The sequence below is a fragment of the Monodon monoceros genome, unplaced genomic scaffold (genome assembly GCF_005190385.1).
Source record: "Monodon monoceros isolate NGI ecotype Baffin Bay Population unplaced genomic scaffold, NGI_Narwhal_1 Super_Scaffold_3, whole genome shotgun sequence".
NCBI classification, from domain to species: Eukaryota; Metazoa; Chordata; class Mammalia; order Artiodactyla; family Monodontidae; genus Monodon; species Monodon monoceros.
The window spans coordinates 61,295,142-61,315,587 of NW_021703780.1; the positions used below are offsets into that span (position 1 = coordinate 61,295,142).

General features: G+C 39.4%; 1 protein-coding gene across 16 annotated transcripts in view; it reads left to right on the top strand.

The window, feature by feature from the left end:
* The window catches only part of SACM1L (SAC1 like phosphatidylinositide phosphatase), a 70,446-nt gene that overhangs the window by 36,881 nt on the left and 13,119 nt on the right, over positions 1–20,446 (top strand). For 14 of the 16 annotated variants that reach the window (XR_003796810.1, XR_003796818.1, XR_003796819.1 and 11 more), the window contains exons 9-19: positions 921–1,006; positions 1,788–1,874; positions 2,377–2,445; positions 5,592–5,671; positions 8,140–8,238; positions 10,785–10,923; positions 12,984–13,053; positions 13,166–13,238; positions 14,040–14,133; positions 14,255–14,347; positions 15,016–15,073. Coding sequence is in view for 2 of the 16 variants with exons in the window: in XM_029244081.1 (XP_029099914.1) it covers positions 921–1,006; positions 1,788–1,874; positions 2,377–2,445; positions 5,592–5,671; positions 8,140–8,238; positions 10,785–10,923; positions 12,984–13,053; positions 13,166–13,238; positions 14,040–14,133; positions 14,255–14,347; positions 15,016–15,073 (948 nt within the window). In the remaining 14 variants the exon portion in view is untranslated. Of the gene's footprint in view, positions 1–920; positions 1,007–1,787; positions 1,875–2,376; positions 2,446–5,591; positions 5,672–8,139; positions 8,239–10,784; positions 10,924–12,983; positions 13,054–13,165; positions 13,239–14,039; positions 14,134–14,254; positions 14,348–15,015; positions 15,074–18,170; positions 20,028–20,446 lie in introns of those variants that run through there. The other 2 variants (XR_003796820.1, XM_029244083.1) reach the window with 2 other exon arrangements.

Genomic DNA, 20,446 nt, shown 5'->3' on the forward strand with positions numbered 1-20,446 from the left:
TATAGCCCATGCTTCTGACAAGTCATTTTAGAACGTACTGAGAAGGCATTTTATTGCTGATTTGACTATAATTTTTTTCCCTTCTGTTAATATGTTAACAGAAACACTGATGTTATATGTTACACCTCAAAATGTTATATGTTTTAGAAGTACGTCAGATAGAAAGAATGTTGAGAAATATTTGAGATCATTAAAAATCTGTTGGGGTTTTTTTTTTTTTTTTTGTCCTAATAATTTGAGTCAGGGACTCGCTTGAAAGTTGCCTTTGCTTAGCAAGCTTTTCTTATGTAAACAAGATAGTAAGGTAATGCTTCAAACATTTGAAAGAACTAACCAAATCAAGGCTAAATATTTAAGAGCAGTGCTTTTCAAATTAGTTTTTTTGGGTATATTCATGGAGTTGTAGAAATTGTAGGATCATACACAGTTTTTGTGCTTTCATTTTGGTAATTAAAATTATACGCATCTGCTGGACCATTTGCATCATTATAACAAAATACTGTTAATGTAATGGCCCACATTTGCATTTAATATTGTGTTTAATGGTTTTAACTTCCAAAATTGGGATCTATGGGTATACTGTCAGAGGTTTTTGAGAACTTGTTTTTTCTTTTAAAATATGTCCAAAATTTGAGAAACACTGTTTTAGAGGGATTGTGTATATATAAACAATTGATATATTAAATAGCAGCCAGCATTACTTGTTTGTTACTAGGTCGTTAATACTCCCTTTAAGCCTGTTTAAGTGAGTGAGCTTTGTGAGCTTTCTGATGGTGGACTATGCATTTGTTTGAAATTTAGCTTTATAAGCACTTTTCCACTAATTTGAACTGACTTAATTCTTTTCAAGTTAGAGTGAATTAGTGAGTTTCTGATGTTTTTCTTATGTAATAAATATAGTTAATTTTTTTCCAATTCAGGAATTGATTCTGAAGGCCATGCAGCTAACTTTGTAGAAACAGAACAAATTGTGCACTACAATGGGAGCAGAGCTTCATTTGTACAGGCAAGTTAACGTGTCTGTTAGGCAGCCAGCCAGTTGGTCTCTTCTACTTGGATTGTAATTTCCTGACATATTGTTGAAATTTCTCTCCTTTTTAAAGTAATATCATTGTCTACAATATGGAAAGAGTTCACCCCAAACAAGGACATTCCATTAACCTGGCACTCAGTTGCTGACATTTTCTGCCCTTGAATTAAATCCCTAAAGGAGAGGGTAGGGTAGGGTAGGAGGTGCAAGAGTTATGGAAATGGAGCCACTGGTCTGCTTAATCCCTTAGACTTCTTCAGGGCAGTGACGACAGGACAAGCAGCTGGCTTATGACTGACTTTACCTGCCTTGCATTCATTGTGACATAATATCTGGGTTGTGGATCACTTACTGCTCCAGAGTATTAATGGCTAAAAATATTTTTAAGTTCATAAACATATTCTTTTGAGAATGAATAAAGCAATTTCTAGTTTTATTATAATGCCAAATTATATACCAGATGTAACTTGGTAATTTTTACTTGTAGATAAAAATTGATTTATTTTAGAATTTAGGAGAAACACAACTGTCTACTACACAAGTGCATGTATATAAAATCAGAAAAAGTCCTTTCCAAATGCATGCCCCAAAATACGAGTTTTAGGAGCCGGTATGCATGGATTTCTTTCATAGTTAGTAGATTGCATTTTTATTTTTTCTTTTGCAGTCATTGATATTGTATATACCGCTGACAATAAGGTGAGAAAAACAAGTTTGTGCGTATGTTTCTTTTTACATTTCTTTTCTTTTCTTTTAGACTCGAGGATCAATACCACTTTACTGGTCTCAAAGACCAAATCTCAAGTACAAACCACTGCCACTGATCAACAAAGTAGCAAATCATGTGTGTATCTTCCATGCTTTTTTCATTGGCTATAAATAGAAGCTTAGTGGCATTATAGTTTGCGTATAGAGCATGTATGTATTTCTTATAAGTCAGACTTCAACATCTTTGAGGCCTTTCTCCTTGGTTCTGGCACTTAGCGAGCTTATAAACCAAAGGGCTGTGTATGTGGCATGTTAGAAATGTGGAAAAACAAACTGAATGACATGGTAAATTTAGATTTTAGAGATCTCAGTAAGATTTGCAGTCTTACACTGTTTAGAATATTTAGTGTATTCTGTTTGACATGCTCAGAAATAAAATAGTAATATTGTAGCTCAGAGTAGAATGGCTTATAATTACTACTCACTACATGGTATTTAGAATATCTAGAAGACATAGTCCATCTTAATGTCATTCTCTTGAATATAGAGATAGGACATTTAAGGAGACACTTTTAAACATAAGTATTCTTATAATGTAATCTGGTAAAGTATATAACTCTTTTTTTCCCCCTCTCTAGATGGATGGTTTCCAAAGGCATTTTGATTCACAAATAATTATTTATGGAAAACAAGTCATAATCAATCTGGTATGTTTCTTACATTTTGGGGGGAATAAAACCTTAGCTCCTTTTTTTTTTTTAAAACAAAATTTATCATTTTAACATTTTTAAGTGTGCAACTCAGTGGCATTAAATATTTTACAGTGTTGTGCAACCGTCACCACTGACCATTTCCAGAACTTTTCGTCATACCAGACAGAAACTCAGTATCCATTAAACAGTAACTTCCTATTATCCCTCTTACCTCAGCCCCTGGTAACTCTATTCTACTTTCTGTCTCTATAAATTTGTCTATTCTGGGTATCCCATATAAATTGTATCGTGTAATATTTGTTCCTTTGCATCTTATTTCCCTTAGCAGAATGTTTTTGTTTATGTGGCTCCAAGTTACTTTGTAGTGTCCTTTCATTTTAACTTGAAGAACTCTCTATAGCATTTCTGGTAGGGCAGGTCTAGGGATAATGAACTCCCATAACTTTTGTTTATCCAAGAATGTCTTAACTTCTGTCTCATTTTTGAAGGACAGTTTTGCCAGATATAGAATTATTGGTTGACAGTTCTTTTCTTTCAGTACTTTAAATATATCATCCCATTGCCTTCTAGCCTCCAAGGTTTCTGAAGAGAAATTGGCATATAATTCTATTCAGAATCCCTTGTATGTGATGAGTCCTTTCTCTCTTGCTGCTTTCAAGATCCTCTCTTTGTCATTAAGTAGTTTGATTATAATGTGTTTGGTGTGTTTCCTTGGGTTCGTCATATCTGGGGATTGGGCACTTCTTGGATTTGAAGATCTATATCGTTCATCAAATTTGGGAAGGTTTTTTGACATTTTCTCTTTAAATAATCTCTCTGCCCCTTTCTCTCTCTCTTCTCTTTCTGGGACTCCCATAATGAATATGTTGTCTGTTTGATGGTATCCTAGAAGTTCCCCAGGCTCCATTCAATTTTCCGATTCTTTTTTCTTTCTGCTGCTTCAACTTGATTATTTCTTTTGTCTTATACAAGTTTGCTGATTCTTCTTTCTTCCTGCTCAAATGTGCTGTTGAACTCCTCTAGTGAATTTTTAATTTCCATTTTGTACTTCTCAGCTCCAGACTTACTGTGTGGTTCCTTTGAATACTTTGTTTCTTTGTTGATGTTCTCATTTTTTTCATATATGGTTTTCCTGATTTCCTTTAGTTCTTCGTCCATGCTTTCTTTTAGCTCTCAGCATATTTAAGACAGTTATTGTGAAAGCTTTTTGTTATTTATTTATTTAAAAAATTTTAAAATATTTATTTTTGGCTGCATTGGGACTTTGTTGCTGGGTGCCGGCTTTCTTTAGTTGCAGCGAGCAGGAGCTGCTCTTCATTGTGGTGCATGGGCTTCTCACTGTAGTGGCTTTTCTTGTTGTAGAGCGTGGGCTCTAGGCACGCAGGCTCAGTAGTTGTGACTCGAGGGCTCTAGAGCACAGGCTCAGTAGTTGTGGCGCACGGGCTTAGTTGCTCCAAGGCATGTGGGATCTTCCTGGACCAGGGCTCGAACCCGTGTCCCCTGCATTGGCAGGCGGATTCTTAACCACTGCGTCACCAGGGAAGTCCTATTTATTATTATTTTTTAATTTAGCCACGCCATACGGCTTTCAGGATCTTAGTTCCCCAACGAGGGATGGAACCCAGGCTGCGCCAGGTCCTAACCACTGGACCACCAGGGAATTCCCTGAAAGCTTTTTATAAATAAGGCTTCTGCAGGGATGGTTTCTATCAATTTATCCTTTTCCATTGAATAAGCTAAGCCTTGTTCTCTTGTGTTTTTTGGTATGCCTTATGATTTTGTTGTTGTTCTTGAAAACTGGGTATTGGATGTTTATAATGTAGTAACTCTGGAAGTTAGATTCTTCTTTCTCAGGGGTTTGCTGTTTTATTTTGTTTTTGTTTTGATTATTGAATGCTGTAGTAATCTATTTGTTTTGAGACTTTTCCAAACTATTTTTGCAAAGACTGTTCCTTGTTGTGTATGCTCACTGAAGTCTCCGTTCTTTTAGCTTGTTTTCAGCTAATGTTTTGACAGAAATTTCCTTGAATACAAGGAACTGAAATAGACAAAGGAAAAAACGAAAAAGAGAGAACAACCCCATCTCCTAATCTCTGCAGACTGCTTCTGTGTTGGAGCAGTCCTTCACTTATTTAGTTAGGCTTGCTTTGAACGTAGGGATTAGCCTGAGGTGAAGGCTTAAGGTCTTTTCAGGACTTTTCTGAGCATGCATCTTGCTTGGGTATGCATATGGCTGTCTAAAACTCTCCGTATACGTGGCTGCTTTTGAGTATCCTAATTTCTCAAAGAGTGTCACCCCAGCTGCTTCTGCAGGCTTTAGATGGTCTATTTTATGTCTCCACCTGAAATATCTTGCCCTAGGCGTCTTGGCTTATAGTCCTCTTGTAGCTTATATGAGCAGTGTGCAAATAAGGTCTGGTGTACTCCGATTTGTGGAGGGGGGCTGAGAACTGTGTTGCTGCTGCTTAAGCTAAGATCGTCATTGCACTGGGGAAAGGATGAGATAAGGGCAAGAAAAATGCTACAGAATTGTCCTACTATTTTGAGGATGGCTTTATCTTGATTGGACATTTGTCTGGTTGCTATAAACCTTTGACTGTTTTCTAGAGCTCCTACGAAGTCGGCTTAGACAGCTTCTCTTTTTTCTGATGTTTTTGTGAGGGTATAAGAGCTTAAAGCTTCCTAGTCTGCCATTTTGCTGATGTCACTCTGTCCTTCTAATTAAACTTAAAAGAAAGCTATGGTGGGACTTCCCTGGTGGCACAGTGGTTAAGAATCTGCCTGCCAACGCAGGGGACACGGGTTTGAGCCCTGGTCCGGGAAGATCCCATATGCCGCGGAGCAACTAAGCCCGTGTGCCACAACTACTGAGCCTGTGCTCTAGAGCCCGCGAGCCACAACTACTGAGCCCACGTGCCACAGCTACTGAAGCCCAGGTGCCTAGAGCCCGTGCTCCACAACAAGAGAAGCCACCTCAACGAGAAGCCCGCGCATTGTAATGAAGAGTAGCCCCTGCTCGCTGCAGCTAGAGAAAGCCCGCGTGCAGCAGTGAAGACCCAACACAGCCTTAAATAAATAAATAAATAAACAAACAAATATTTTTTTAAAAAGCAGGCTGTGGTGTTTTTAATTTTTTACAGGTTAATCAGAAGGGCTCAGAGAAGCCACTTGAACAGGCGTTTGCAACAATGGTGTCTTCCTTGGCAAATGGAATGATCAGGTACCTCACTAGAAATCTGTTGTAGGTATTTTCACAGTAGATGTGCAATGCATATATACGTAAGTACATAGATCTCTCTAGATGTATTTCAGTTTGTTGTTTTAAAAGCATGATTTTGTTAGCTTGAAATTTTCTCTGGCATAATTCATGTTGCAGAATAACTTCTTAACAGTTGAATTTTAATTTGAATTTTGTAAAAGTTTAGCCCTTGATTAAAATCCTCTCCTTGAGGCTTTGTGTCGCTCTGCACATTGGGTCTTGAATTTCAGTTACTCATGCTCGTTTGGTGTGGTCTGCCTGGTCCTGACCACCACACGAGCTGGAGCAATTTACTGTTGCATGGCGGCCTTGTCTGGAGCAGCAACTTGCCCCTCCTGTAAGGCAGCAGGCAATAGTTAAAAATTCTGTGTAGCCTTGTCAAAAGAGGGGGGATCCTAAAACATAAACAGTTGCCCTGTGGAAATGTGCAGGGTAATGAGTCAGCCCATTTGGAGCTTCTGCATTAGGAAACCGGGGTAGGAGGTGGGGGTATACTGTGGTAGGAAGTGGTCACAGGCATTGGGGGAAGACTTTAAAAGAAATGGTACTCGGTTATTTGGGGAGAATTTTTTTAACCTCTGGAAATTTTTAAACATACACAAAAATAGAATGATATAATGAACCTTTGAGGAAGAATTTAAGCCTATTGTCCAACTCAAAAACTCTAGCAAATTTATCAGACCCTTACTCCATGCCCATTTCTGCCGTCTCATAGTGGAACCTGCCCAAGCACACTTGGATGAGTCAGAGAAGTGATTCCTATCCAGGATGTGCCTCAAAATCCTCAGAGGAATTACTCAGAATATACCTAAGACTGAAAAATCAGCATCACTGGGTTTAGAGTCCAACATGTCTATTCTGGAAAAAGTTTATCTGCTGCCTCCTTTGTACACCCCTGGTTAAGCCCCTGTCTGTGCTTCAGAGGGTTTCTGCAGGTATACTTACCTCCAGAGTTGCCTCTAGTGCTTGTAGCAGCAGCTAACTTTGAGAACTTGAGGCATAAGTCAGAGTCTAAAGTTATGCCCTTGGTGTTCCAGGGCACTTGGAGGTTACATACTGCTAAGGAATAAACACCCTAAAGCTATTGTTACCAAAATATAATGATGTAAGACATTCTTAGAAGATACAAATGTAATTTTAACAAATGTAATTTTAGAAGGATACAAGCTTAAGAATCCAAGTGCATTTATGTGCTAGTGAGCCACTTAAATTTTTCAGGCAAGCCTAGAGCTATGGTCAGAGCACTCCAAAAATAACTATCACACCACCACTTCTAATGGAGCTGCCTTTGAAAATGCTTCCCCCACTCCCAGTCTTCCCAAAGTCTGGCATCACAGTTGGCTAACTTCTGTTTTTATACTAATTTCTAAGTACCCCATTCTCCCCTGAGATAACCATTGAGGTGATAGAAGCCCCTCGCTTGACCTGCTGGAAGCCCTCCCTACATTGATGTCCCTTCGGCCATTGGAGCCAAGGCTCCATGAGAGCAGACACCTAATCTGAATTTAACTCTGTAGATGAGAGTGTAATGTTCTTCTAGTCCTCCTCCTTTATGACTTGACTTGATCCCTGAATAGGAAGTTGGATAGAAGTGGAATGTGTGAGAATCTTCATGTACCCTGGTGCCCAGGTTCTCTTCATTCTTTCTTCCTCTCTTGACTTTCGGGAGTTGGTTAATGATTTTTCCCCGTCTCAAGGGGCAACATTTTCCAGCTCATAGCAGGGCACCTTCACTGTTAGATATGTTCTAACTTTGAGATTTATACCTCTTAAATATTAGATAACTGAAAACAGCCCATTACAGATTGATGGACAAGAAAATTCTCTCTACCACATGTATGTGTGATGTATGGATAGTGATAATGAATATTTTGGTAGGATGAACAGTGACTAACCAGAATGGGGACCATCCTGCTTCTGTTCTTCTCACAGCCCCTAATATACAACAGACAGTCCAGTCCTCCTTGGACTGAATTGCATTTGACCATTTTGAACATCTTAATTGATCTTAAAATCAAAAAAAGACCATATTCTTTGCACATGGGGGTAGAGAATAAATATACAGTAGATATTCAGTTGGACAAGGCTACTTTATATTAACATGCCTGATTGCTGTTCCTGAGCTCACTTCTGTAGCATTTCGCTGGGCTTCTTTACTCCTGTCTCAGGGCCTCTAGAAAAACATGTGAAGATAGAAGAGAGTGTGTGTGTATTTTTTTCCTTCAGTAGATATGAGCATGAGAAGGTGGGTGTGTCTGTGCATGCCTGCATGCATGTGTATATGTGTAGTGGTAAACCCAGAGTGAAGGAGGCTCTACTGTTCCCAGGCGATGTGTATGTAGAGAGGAGGATCAGCTTATGAAGGTATTATTAACAGAAAGAAAATGAATAATCTTTAGTCACTTTCTGAATATCTTTTCTTTTGGTAGATATATTGCCTTTGACTTCCATAAGGAATGTAAAAATATGAGATGGGATCGACTAAGTATTTTATTGGATCAAGTAGCAGAAATGCAAGATGAATTAAGGTAAGCTATGTTATTTCCCTACAGAGGTTGAGGGATGAGGTAGGTGCATATGTTAATCATGTATATTATGCATTATCTAACAGACTTACAGATATAGTTCACTAGGTTGATAGCACTTGTCTATACTCTCATTTGTAGTTTTTTTTTTCCCCTGAAAGATGAGACTTGGTAATTTTTAAATATTTAAAAATTCTTAAAAATGACCCAAGTCCAGGTATTTTCATATTTTTATGTATTTTCTTCTACGCATTTACAAATTTTTATATAATTGAAGTTAGTTTGCTACTGTTTTATGTTCAGTTATTTTCACTAAACATTTTATCACATTTTGTCATTAGCCTACCAGGTCTTTGTAATGATAGCATTTAATGGCTTTTCTGTGTTCCATTTTGTCGTAGTACAGTTTCAGTTAAATGCTTTTCTTTGCATCGGGCATCTGGTTTGTTTCCTTTTCTCTACCATGAAAGATTGTGCTGCAGTGAATCACTCTGGGTATAAATATATTTTTACTTCTGTTAAACTGTTTCCTGAAATAAATTCTTGAGGGTAGGATAATGGATCAAAGGGTCTGAATGTCTTTATGGTACTTCTCATATGTGTTTACAGTGTTACTTACTGTGTGGGTTCATATATTCGCTGTACTCTATGCACATGTCAGTCTTTACCTATTTTTAAAGCCAGAAGTAGGAATCTGGAAACCAGTCTCATTTTGTTCTGCCTGTGTAGTTCTAATGCACTGTGTAATTTCAGTTACACAGTAACATAGTAAAACTTCTGTAGACATTTGCTCAGCTTTTTTTTTTTTTTTTTTTTGCGGTACGCGGGCCTCTCACTGTGTGTTTATTATAAATAAATAATATTTATAAAACATGTAGTATTTAGTTTATAAGTACTAATGGGGTGCCAACACTCATATGCACTCTACATATACATACTCTAATCGAACTTCACCAGTTTGGCATGAACCTCATGTAGAGTTTTAGTCTAAACACATTCTTATAAGCCTTTTTTTTTTTTTTTCTCTGCCACACCTCACGGCATGTGGGAACTTAGTTCCCTGACCAGGGATCGAACCCATGCCCCCTGTATTAGAAGCACGGAGTCTTAACCACTGGACTGCCAGGGAAGTCCCTTAAACCCTTAATTTTAAGGTCATGATTTTTAGCCCTCGGTGAATCTATTGTGTTTCTCCCTCACTTTTTGATTTTGGGGAGTAATTGCAATAAAATTAATATTATCTAGTATTCATTGTATTCTCTGTCCCATACACTCTGGCTAAGCACTTTATATGCATTTTACATTATCTCATTTAAACCTAAGAGCGGCCTAATGGTGATGCTGTTATCTTCATTTCGTGGGTGAAAAAAATTTAGGCTCTGAGAGATTAGGTTAATTACTTAAAGTTACACAGCTAGTGACTTGCCTGAGGAGCTAAGGGTAGCAAACCAGTTGTTTGCTGCCAAAGTCCATGCTCTTTACTGCTACACTGTGTCAACATTGCCAAGTTTTTGAGTTCATAGAATAATCTGAACAGATTGTTAAAAATGACAGAAACACAGGAACTGGTAACCATGGTTGGCTCCAGTGCAGATATCTGGGTGGTTCAGGGGAGAAAGGAAAACGGATTTTTCAAGTAATACCCTATTATACCTTATAAATTTAGTACTATTTGCATATATTACCCTTCTTTTTTAAATTCATTTATCTATTTATTTTATTTTTGGCTGCGTTGAGTCTTCATTGCTGTACATGGGCTTTTCCAGTTGCAGCGAGCAGGGGCTACTCTTCGTTGCAGTGTATGGTCTCATCACGGTGGCTTCTCTTGTTGTGGAGCGCGAGCTGTAGGCACACGGGCTTCAGTAGTTGTGGCTCGCGGGCTCTAGAGCGCAGGCTCAGTAGTTGTGGCTCCTGGGCTTAGTTGCTCCGCGGCATGTGGGATCTTCCCGGACCAAGGCACGAACCTGTGTCCCCTACATTGGCATTCTTAACCACTGCACCACCAGGGAAACCCTATTACCCATTTTAAGAAGGGATTTTTAAATATTTTTAATGCACAATATCCAGCCCTTGCTTCAGAGAGTCTTACTCAGTTTATTTCAAGGCCAAGCATCCTCATTTTTAACAAACATCTCAGGGAATTCTGATACAGATAGCACAGGGGACTGTGCTTCAAGAAATCCCGACGTAGGGGGCATAGGTGCAATAATTATGTCAAAGGAAGATCTCTTCTGGCCTTAGGGAAACACGGTGATGTCCATAGCCATCTTTACAATACTCCCAACTGTCCCTTTTCACATCTCTTGGGTGAAGTGACCTTGATGCTACAGTTGTTTTGAGATAGGGGCTGTCTTGCCTCTTCTGTTCAAACTTCCTTTTGGTCTTTGGTAATCAAATATACCTGAACTGTACATTTCCCATCTGACCTTTTAATTTAGGTTTAATTCAGTTTTAATAATGTCTCTGACATGGACCTGTGTTATAAGAGGTCTGTCCTTAGTAGGCTTGGCTGACTTTGGTATGAGAGTGTTTATATAAATATGTTTTAGTTATTTTCTAGTGGACTCTGACGGCAAGGTGGTGACTAACCAGGAAGGCGTGTTCCGCAGCAATTGCATGGATTGTCTGGACAGAACTAATGTGATCCAGAGTCTGTTAGCTCGTCGTTCGCTTCAGGCCCAGCTTCAGGTACAAATGCTTGTTTTCTTTTATCAGATAAACAATATAACAAAAAAGAAACTTCATCTTTAAAAACCAATAACAAGAAACATTCACATGTCCCCGTCCTAACCCAATTCTTTTTGGTTTTGTGTCTTGCCATCCATGGATGTACACTTTGTCCATAATCATGGTCAGTGTATGTACAGTTTTAAATTTTGCCTTTTTGCTCTAGCATTATATGTGATCATAGTTTTTTTTTTTTTTTTGCGGTACGTGGGCCTCTCACTGCTGTGGCCTCTCCTGCCGCGGAGCACAGGCTCCGGACGCACAGGCCCAGCGGCCACGGCTCACGGGCCCAGCCGCTCCGCGGCACGTGGGTTCCTCCCGGACCGGGCCACGAACCCGTGTCCCCTGCATCGGCAGGCGGACTGTCAACCACTGCGCCACCAGGGAAGCCCATGATCATAGTTTTTAAGAGGTGCATTGTTGTGCTATAATTTACTAAGCCATTTAGGTTTCTATATTTTTGGCTCATAAATAAGACTATAGAGAATATACCTATGTATATTATTATTAGCTTGAATTATTTCCTTTGGGTTAACTCCTGGGTTAAAGAGAATATATACTTTCCAAGAGGGTTATACCAGTTACCCCTAAGACCAGCCAGCAGTGAAAAGTGAATCTTGCCAGCATTAAATATTTTTATTTAGAAAGGTTTTATTTCTTCTTTAATAGTACAGAATAGTACCTCAAAAGTTATTTTCGTTTGCACCTCTTTTATTGTTTGGCAAGGGATATTAACTCCCAGGTATAAAGTTTCTGACACAGCTTTGCTTTACCAGTAAGACTGTGTTGTTGAGAAAGAATAGGTATAAATATTTTCTTCTCTTTATATTTGGAATTAAAAATATGTATATCCCAGATTTCCAGATCACATTGGCATTTGATGTAGGGAGCAAACAAAATGCATCCCAAGTGGTTTCCTGCCTAAATAATTTGTAAACATTCAACTTTGTTTATGACAATTTTATGGGACTCAGGGCAGAATTATGGAGGGAAAATACCTCCCCAGATCCTCAAGTAGGACATACCAAAGGAGTGGTTGCCCTCTTTGAGCATTCTCTAGCTTGTATGGTACTGTGTCCTTGTCAGTCTGTTGGATTTATTGTACTTCAGAATATATTTTTCAATAGAAACAATATTAGGAATGGTTGTTTCCAAGGCTGATTAACAGAACTCTATTTAACTAGGTTTTGTAATCTGTATTTAACTAATTTACATGCTAAAAATAGTATTATAAAACCTAACCAACCTTCAGAGAGTCTTTGGGCAGGAACGTCTCTAGCCTCAGTGCCAGCTAATGTGGGGACTCCAGTTGTGCCTTTCCCCTTCCAGTGAGGGCAGGTCATTGAGCATGGGCAGGCCCCATTCTGAGGGAGAGAGAGCGAGATGTCATTTGAGCTGAGCAGTGAAGATGGTGGTTCTAAGAGGGTAGCGGGTCTGAGACAAAGACCAAGGCAGGAGTTCCTAATCTGTGGTCAGTGAACTCCAGTGGGGAGTCCATAGAGAGCTTCAGGATGCCCAGGAGTCCTCTGAGATGATATGCAAAGGGCTGTTTGTGGGGAGGTAGGTAGGTAGTATTCATCCCAATTCTCAAAGGGTCCCAGGGTTAGGGGATAAGTTTGGAGGTCAGAAGTCTGGAGATGGTGAATTGTGAGGAGGTAGAGGGGTAAAGTCAGTGGAAGGTTGGGGGTGGCAGGAAAGGAGGTAGTAATGGCTGGAATCCTGCAGCAGCCTTCCCTCTCCCCCGTCCTTTCCCTTCTGCCCCTGTCTCTGAGTTTACAGTCTTGCCACTGTTCCTGCGGTGCTGGGGCTCAAGGGAGAGTGGGGGCTATGGGCAGAAGGAAGCCCAAAGAGAGGCTTTTGCAGCCTGGCCTGAGCGGGAGAGTGCTGTGGTCCCCACGTACAGGGAAAGCATCTCCCACCTACAGCCAGGTGACAGATGATCTGGGGACTATGCTTTTTCTTCCTAAGTCATATGTGCTGAAATCTGTTACACATAAACATAGGTATGATTCTTATTCCAGAGACTAGGAGTTTTGCACGTGGGACAAAAGCTTGAAGAACAAGATGAATTTGAGAAGATTTACAAAAACGGTAGGTAATTTCTTTAACAGAGGCAAGGTTACTCAAAGTTTGAAATATTTTGGATTTAGAGCATTGGTTGTTACTTCAATCATTATCAGCTGAGTTTTACTTTTTCTCACAGCCTGGGCTGACAATGCAAATGCTTGTGCCAAACAGTATGCGGGAACTGGTGCCTTGAAGACTGACTTTACCAGGCAAGCCATGCTTTAAAATCACATTCCAGACCAGCGGTTCACAGTTCTGGTGCATAGTAGATCACTCGGGGCAACTTTTAGACAATAGCAACAGCAAACCACCAGTGCCTGGGCCTCATTTCAGACCGGTCAAGTCAGGACTGCAGGGAGATGGGGCCCAGGCACTGGTGTCTTCTTAGCATCCCTGGGTGATTCTGATGCACAGTGGGCGTTGAGAACCATGGCTCCTTAGCTTTTCTCAAAGCTTACTGTGCACCTGACTCACCCCAGTCCCACTCAGCAGGTCTGGGGCAGGGCCTGAGATTCTGTACCCAGGTGGTGCTGGTGCTGTTTTCAAGGACCACACTGGGTAGTGAGAGGCTAGAATGTTTTGAATTTGTTACACATGTGGTTGGGTCTTTTTCTGCTATATGGATTCCCCAGGAGCAAGATAAGCTTTCTAGTCTCTTTGCTGTTTCATGCCACTTAACCTGGGCTGTGTGTTTCTCTTCTTATTTCTTGTCTTTGCAAGTGGAACTTAGCGTTTTTCCTCTTTGTGCCTACTTTGGTAATATTTTAGAAATATGATACCCATTTCTTGGACCCGATATTGGTTTCTTTTGTGAGGTGTCTCCTTCATATATTCAGGGATGTTTTTTTAAAAAAATCTTTATAATTCACCTATCTCCATACCACATACTTATTGGCTGTAAAACAGTGTGAGAATTTTATATTTTTGCATATTAATGCATAATTGCATTAATGCATAATTGCATATTAATGCAAATCTGTAACTCAAAACTTAACCTCATATTTAACCAGAACTGGGAAGAGAACTCAGTTGGGACTTATAATGGATGGCTGGAACTCACTGATACGGTATTACAAGAACAACTTTTCTGATGGATTTAGACAAGTAAGTTTGTTATTTGATGCTAATTTTTTTGGTCATTAGGTGGCTGTATCTTTGTACTGTTCTTCAGTAATATAATCATATCTAATTTGGGAGTTACTAATTTCCTTTTTTTCTCTTCTAGGATTCCATAGACTTATTTCTTGGGAACTATTCAGTGGATGAATTAGAATCTCATAGTCCTTTAAGTGTTCCAAGGGATTTGAAATTCCTGGCTGTAAGAAACGTTTATGTTTTTCAAGTTGTTAAAAGCACTGTGTCTGAAGTTATAGATGGTGCCAACTCCCCTTGATATAAAACATTGTATGTTGTTCTAAATGGAACATAAATATTTAAGTGTCCCCAAGGAGCAGATCAGGGAGAGGAGTAAAATAACTTTGGAATGTTTATCTTCTTTCAAACTTGACTGTCTTTGGCAGATCCTTTTTAAGTGAGAACACAGACGCAAGGGGAGTGTGAGGGCTTCTCATTTTTGGAGACTACTCCCCTGAGGTTCAGGGATTGCCAGAGGCAAACTTGTGACCTGGAAGTTGACTCCTCTGTTCACAAGACTTTTCAAGAGCCTCTCTGGGGTCTCATTCCAGTGGGCAGGGTGTCCTGGAGTGGAGGGGCCTGGTGTCTGGGTTCTCATCTGGGCGACCTCCCTCTGCTTAGCACTCCCTGGTTTGGAGCAAAGCCATGTTTTTTCAGATCTTTTAACCTGTTCGAACATTTGGGCAGTTATGATCAAAACTCTAAATAATGATGTTTTGCTGAAAGAAAGATACTTTGTATATTAGATTGCAGAAGGGTTTTATTCTCTTTAAAGCAAAGCATGCATAACTGATTGTACAACCATTGATTAGCATCTTATGTGATGGTTTCTCTTTCCGTTTTCTTTTCCAGTTGCCTATTATCATGGTTGTCGCCTTTTCCATGTGCATTATCTGTTTGCTTATGGCTGGTAAGTCTGCCCTTGTTTCACATTCTTACAGTCATTTCTTAGAATGTTGAACTTTCCTGTACAGCGTCTTTAAGTTTGCACCTATTCAGTACTTGATGTTTCCCTATTGAATTGAATGAGTAAAGTGGGCAGGTGGGAGGATTAGTCCTTAGATGTGACAGAAGGAAAAATGTATACTCAGTAGCTTGATACTTTTTTTTTTCCACTTAAGCTTTTTAAAATATTTTTTTCTTGCTATCAAAGTAATACATAGTAATTACAGAAAATACAGTTGGGCAAAAAAGAAGATAATGTTATTTATCCCCTTGCCTTTCAGAGATAAGCTAATTACTCTTAACATTTTGATGTTTTAATCTTTATAAGTGTGTATTCTTGTTTTCAAAAGTGAGATACAAATTTTTTTGTAATCTGTTTTTTCACTGAGCAATATAAATATTTCCCCACGTTCTTTATTTTTAATGGCTGCACAGTATTCCATTAATGGATGTATAATTTATTTAACCAACCACCTATGTTGGACAAATAAATGTTATTATAGATGAATACATTACTTCTTAAATTTTAATAGTGAAATTGCCTAAGAACCCGAGCTAACAAGGTCTTTATTGGTTTTCTTTTCTCTCTCAGTGTTTTTCTGTGTTACTAAGTTAATGGAGACATTTTCATCTTAAATGCATGTTAAGCAGTGTTCAGTGCTCTGGGAGTTTGAGTCTGTAACACGTTGCATTGTGCCTCGAGGTGCAGCCTTAGGCACCTCCAGTCACATCCTCTATCCTGAATTCGCTGGGCTGACATTTCTCTGCCTGGTTGACTTCTGCCATCCTCAGGCTCTCCTCTCATGAAGTGTCTCTCTGTTCTCCCACACAGACCTCATCTCCCCCTTTCTGATTTCCACAGCATTTTGTGTACCTCTCTTATAGCACTTTCTTCTTTTAACCTTGTAAGCACCTAGGGATTTCTTCTTCAGAGGCGCTGTACTCTTTGGGTCCTGAATGCACCCAAGGTGTATTTCTGTTTGTGTGGTAGTGATTTGCATACTCATTCGTCTTTCTCACTGAATCAGCAACTTTTTGAAGGCAGAGATGGTGTCTTACTCATTGTTTTACCTCCTGTGTCTGGGATACAGTTTTGCCCTCAGTAAAACTTTGCTGAATTAAGGACTCCTCACCCCCCACACCCCACAGTAATTCTGCCAGCTTCTTGAGGGGAGGCTCAGAACCTGTTCATCTCTATAATCCCCTCAGTGTTCAGCAGTGTAGGTAGTCATGACACAGGGAGGAGCTGTCTTCTTGTTACTCTAGGGCAGGGGTTAGCAGACGTTTTCTGAAGAGTCAGATAATAAATATTTTAGATTTTGTAAACTATATACGGTCTCTGTTTGCAGAGTTTGTTTTTACAGTTCTTTAAAAATGTAAAAGCCATCACAGTGCAAAAACAAGCCGAGGACTCTCGAGTGCAGCATCACTGTGCGGCATGACTAGGGGGTTTGTGTCACATTTGGGGCAGGAAGGAAGAGGACAGGACCAGCTGGCATGTGCTGCTCACGGTTCAGTTCAAACCCTAGATCCTTAGATGTCTCGCTTTAAAACATTGCCCATTGGATGCCATTTTCTGGGAACCACTCCACTGCTGAATTAGTTTTGTTATTTTGGTCTTTTTATATACTTACATTTCCCTGTGGAACCTCTGGAAAGGCAGGGAAATCAAGACCAAGACTCAGCCTAAACAAATGGACCATTCCTTTGGGGAGTGTCCCAGAGTGGGCTTGTGAGGAACTGCTTTTTTCTTTATCCAGAAAGAGTTTTAAAACCCAGAGCTGTCAAAATTAGCAGTTGTGGAAATTTGAATGTTTTCAAGTGCAAAGATACTGGATGCTGTGGTTAGTAACATCTCATGTCAGTTAATTGTTGTAAAGTAATGATCTTTGTGGTGTTTAGATATGACAGTGTCTGATTTCTAGCCCCTACTTTGGTATTTAAGAGAATAGCAAATAAATGCAAGCATGTTCTCTGACAGCTTGTTAGGAAAGTGTCTACACCCTGATTTCCTTTCTGGCGTGCCCTCTTAACTGGCTGTTGACCTCTGCATGTTTCCCTGTCAGCAGGTGAGGCCAGTACTATTGCAGGAGAGAAGCAACACTGGGTTCACCTGTTCAAGGAGTTGAACAAAATAGACCTTTTCCCATTGGCCTGCTGCTTCCTTCATGTACTCTAGACTTTGAAAAAAGTGCATATCAGGAGAGTTGTGTTAAATATGTTGTATTTATTGAGTTTTGTTTTATACACTTTATTTTTTTTTTGTTTTTTTTTTTTGCGGTACGCGGGCCTGTCACTGTTGTGGCCTCTCCCGTTGCGGAGCACAGGCTCCGGACGCGCAGGCTCAGCGGCCATGGCTCACGGGCCCAGCCGCTCTGCGGCATGTGGGATCTTCCCGGACTGGGGCATGAACCCGTGTCCCCTGCATCGGCAGGCGGACTCTCAACCACTGCACCACGAGGGAAGCCCCTATACACTTTAATACATAACTTTTCTGAAGCACGTATATTTGTAAAGTTATTTTCCATAACAGAAAAACCCGAATGAACTTTTTGGCCAACCCAGTATTTTTTGTGTTGGCATTTTGGTAGTAGCTGATACCTGTCATAGATAGGACTATGAACTAAACTATTAGTAATAATTTCTTATAATATTAAAGTATATAATCTAAAACTAATAATTACTATTTGCTTGATATAACCTGAAATTAGTTTAGTCAAGCGGTTCTCAAAATGTGGTCTCTCGACCCATAGCATCAGCATAATCTGGGAACTTGTTAGAAATGCAGATTCTTGGATGCCACCCCAGGCCTGCTAAATGGGACAGACACGCTGGGGTTCAGCCCAGCAGCTGGTTCTTTATCAAGCCCTGAAGCGGATTCTGTTGCCAGCCAGAGTTTGAGAACCACTGGTTTAAACCTTAATTGAGAGGTTCTTATATTTTTCCTTTGGATGTGTTTGTAAACTTTAATGTTGTCAAGATGTGCTAAACGGCTGAAAGCTGGATCTAGTATCAATAAAATGACTTGTTATTTATCAGCTCTTTGTTTTTAAAATCAACAGGTGACACCTGGACAGAAACACTGGCATATGTGCTCTTCTGGGGAGTTGCAAGCATTGGAACATTTTTTATTATTCTTTACAATGGCAAAGATTTTGTTGATGCTCCCAGATTGGTCCAGAAAGAAAAGATAGACTGAATTTGTGTCTGTGGAAAGCGGCTTGGCTTGGAAGATTCCATTATGCAGAACTGGAGTCTTTACTGACCCGCTTTCCACGTCAGCCCAAGGTCTTTTTAAATCCTTTATCCAAAAGCACATCTTGCGCTTTGTGTGGGGGTGATGACTTAGAATTGATCTGATGTTACTGCCTTGATGATCTCTTTACTATTGGGATGGTTATCATTTGAAGCTATTCTATAATTAAAATGTAACCTCAATTCAGCTCACGGGACGGAAGGAATCTATTCATGGTCAGTTTAATCAGCTGATGCAGAACAAGTAACATATTTAAAAATCGAGCCTCTTTCCTTATTTAAAACAGTGAAATTATTTTTCTAGCTCAGTTTATTGTCACTGTAGAAGCAGTTTCTGTTAGCAAGCATACTTTTCCATACATCTTTGGACTTTTCTTTAGTTTAATAATAAGCTAACCCTACTCTGTTTATAAAATGTCTTTTCCATACATCAAGTAGTTGGACGAAATAGTCTGTGACTACATGGTAGGAAGGAGGAGACCAGGGTCCGGTGTTCCTTTGGAGCTTCAGTTGGGCTGCCTTATGAGTTCAATCAGCTTTAGCTGTGCAGTTTAAGTGTGATGAAAAAGGTTCAGGTGTATTTTATCTTTTTTAAAAGGTGTAAATGAAATCAAAGAATGTGAAGTCTCTCTCTTATGCTAGAGGTCCAAAGCCTCCTCTGTTTTCAGGATTGCCCCAGTGTGGAAAATGCCCTTGGTTGGTCAGCTCCTTCATTCTGGACCTTTCGGTTTCTTGGGGGTCTTTCATGGAGACATGGCCTCTGAGCGGGTCTTGTGCTGAATCCGATGTTGCACTTGGAGGCAGCAGCTGCTTTTCCACGCACGGCAGTGTCGATGCTTTTCCCTATTGAAGGGTTTTTGTTAGCTGTCAGTAAGTCTAAAATTTAGTGCTTCCAGGTAGTTACAGCTCTCCAAATCAAGGACCAACTTAAACTTTAATTTATGTGAAGAAATAAATCTGAAAAAATACACTCTAGAAGCTGTGCATAGTTCTAATTGCAAGTCAGACTTCAAATTGTATTCAAATTGTAATTATGAGGTTTAAAAATTAGAAAAGTATGTAAGGAAGTATAATTGCCACTATTTTAAAATAGTTCAATTAAATACTGCTACAATATTTGTGTTGTGCTTGAAAATATGTACAGTTTTTTCAATGGTAATACCTTTTCCTGTCCTTAAATATCTCTAAAGAGCGCCTTGATTTTAACATTACCTTTTTTCCAACATTATCTTTTATAAACATTAATAAGAGTTGTTGCTTTTAGAAACTTTAAAGGAAATAATAGCCGGAAAACCCTCTGTAGCTTAAAGTCAGTCATTAAAACTCACAATAGGGTAAGTAATTAGAACTACCTACTCTTGTAAATAAGCATAATTCGTTCCAAAGAGGAAATATCGAAACTTAGTTCATGTCTACTGTAATGTATTACTCAGATGCTACTGGGCATTTCACATTAAGAACTTATTTCAGCGACCACAACAAAGACCAAATCTGAACTGCTGATGTGGCTGTTTTGCAGTGAATGGGCTAATGTTGGTGTGTTAGATCTTAAGGTATCAATATTTCAGAACCCTGCAATGATTATATTTCTAAATTCATGTACTGTCCATCCGTAAGTGAAAATAAAATGTCATACTCTTTTCTAACTAATGTTGGTGTCATTCCTATACCTTGTTTTACAAAGGGATGTTCCTTTTTATAAAAAACATGCAAAGCAATGTGTGGTCATTATAGAAGAATTAGACAATGTAAGTAAGCAAGAAAATGAGTAGCTTCTGAAATTCTACTTTCCAATTATGGCCACTTTAAAAATTGTGTTTATCCTTATAATTATTTTTCAGTTACAGATATTCCAGGGGAATATTTAGTATAGTGTTCATTAAAAGATGTCCCCTGTATTCCCACCTCCAAATTGTAATTTCTTTTTCAAAATGATAGAGGCTCTCAACCAAGAAGTGGGACAATATGCTTATTAGAAAACGTCCTCTCAGGCCACAGGAAGATGTCAGGGAGCCCGAGGGAAATGCTGATGTAGACACCTCGGTGCCTAGGAGACCCTTGCACGTGTGTGTGTGTGGTGTGT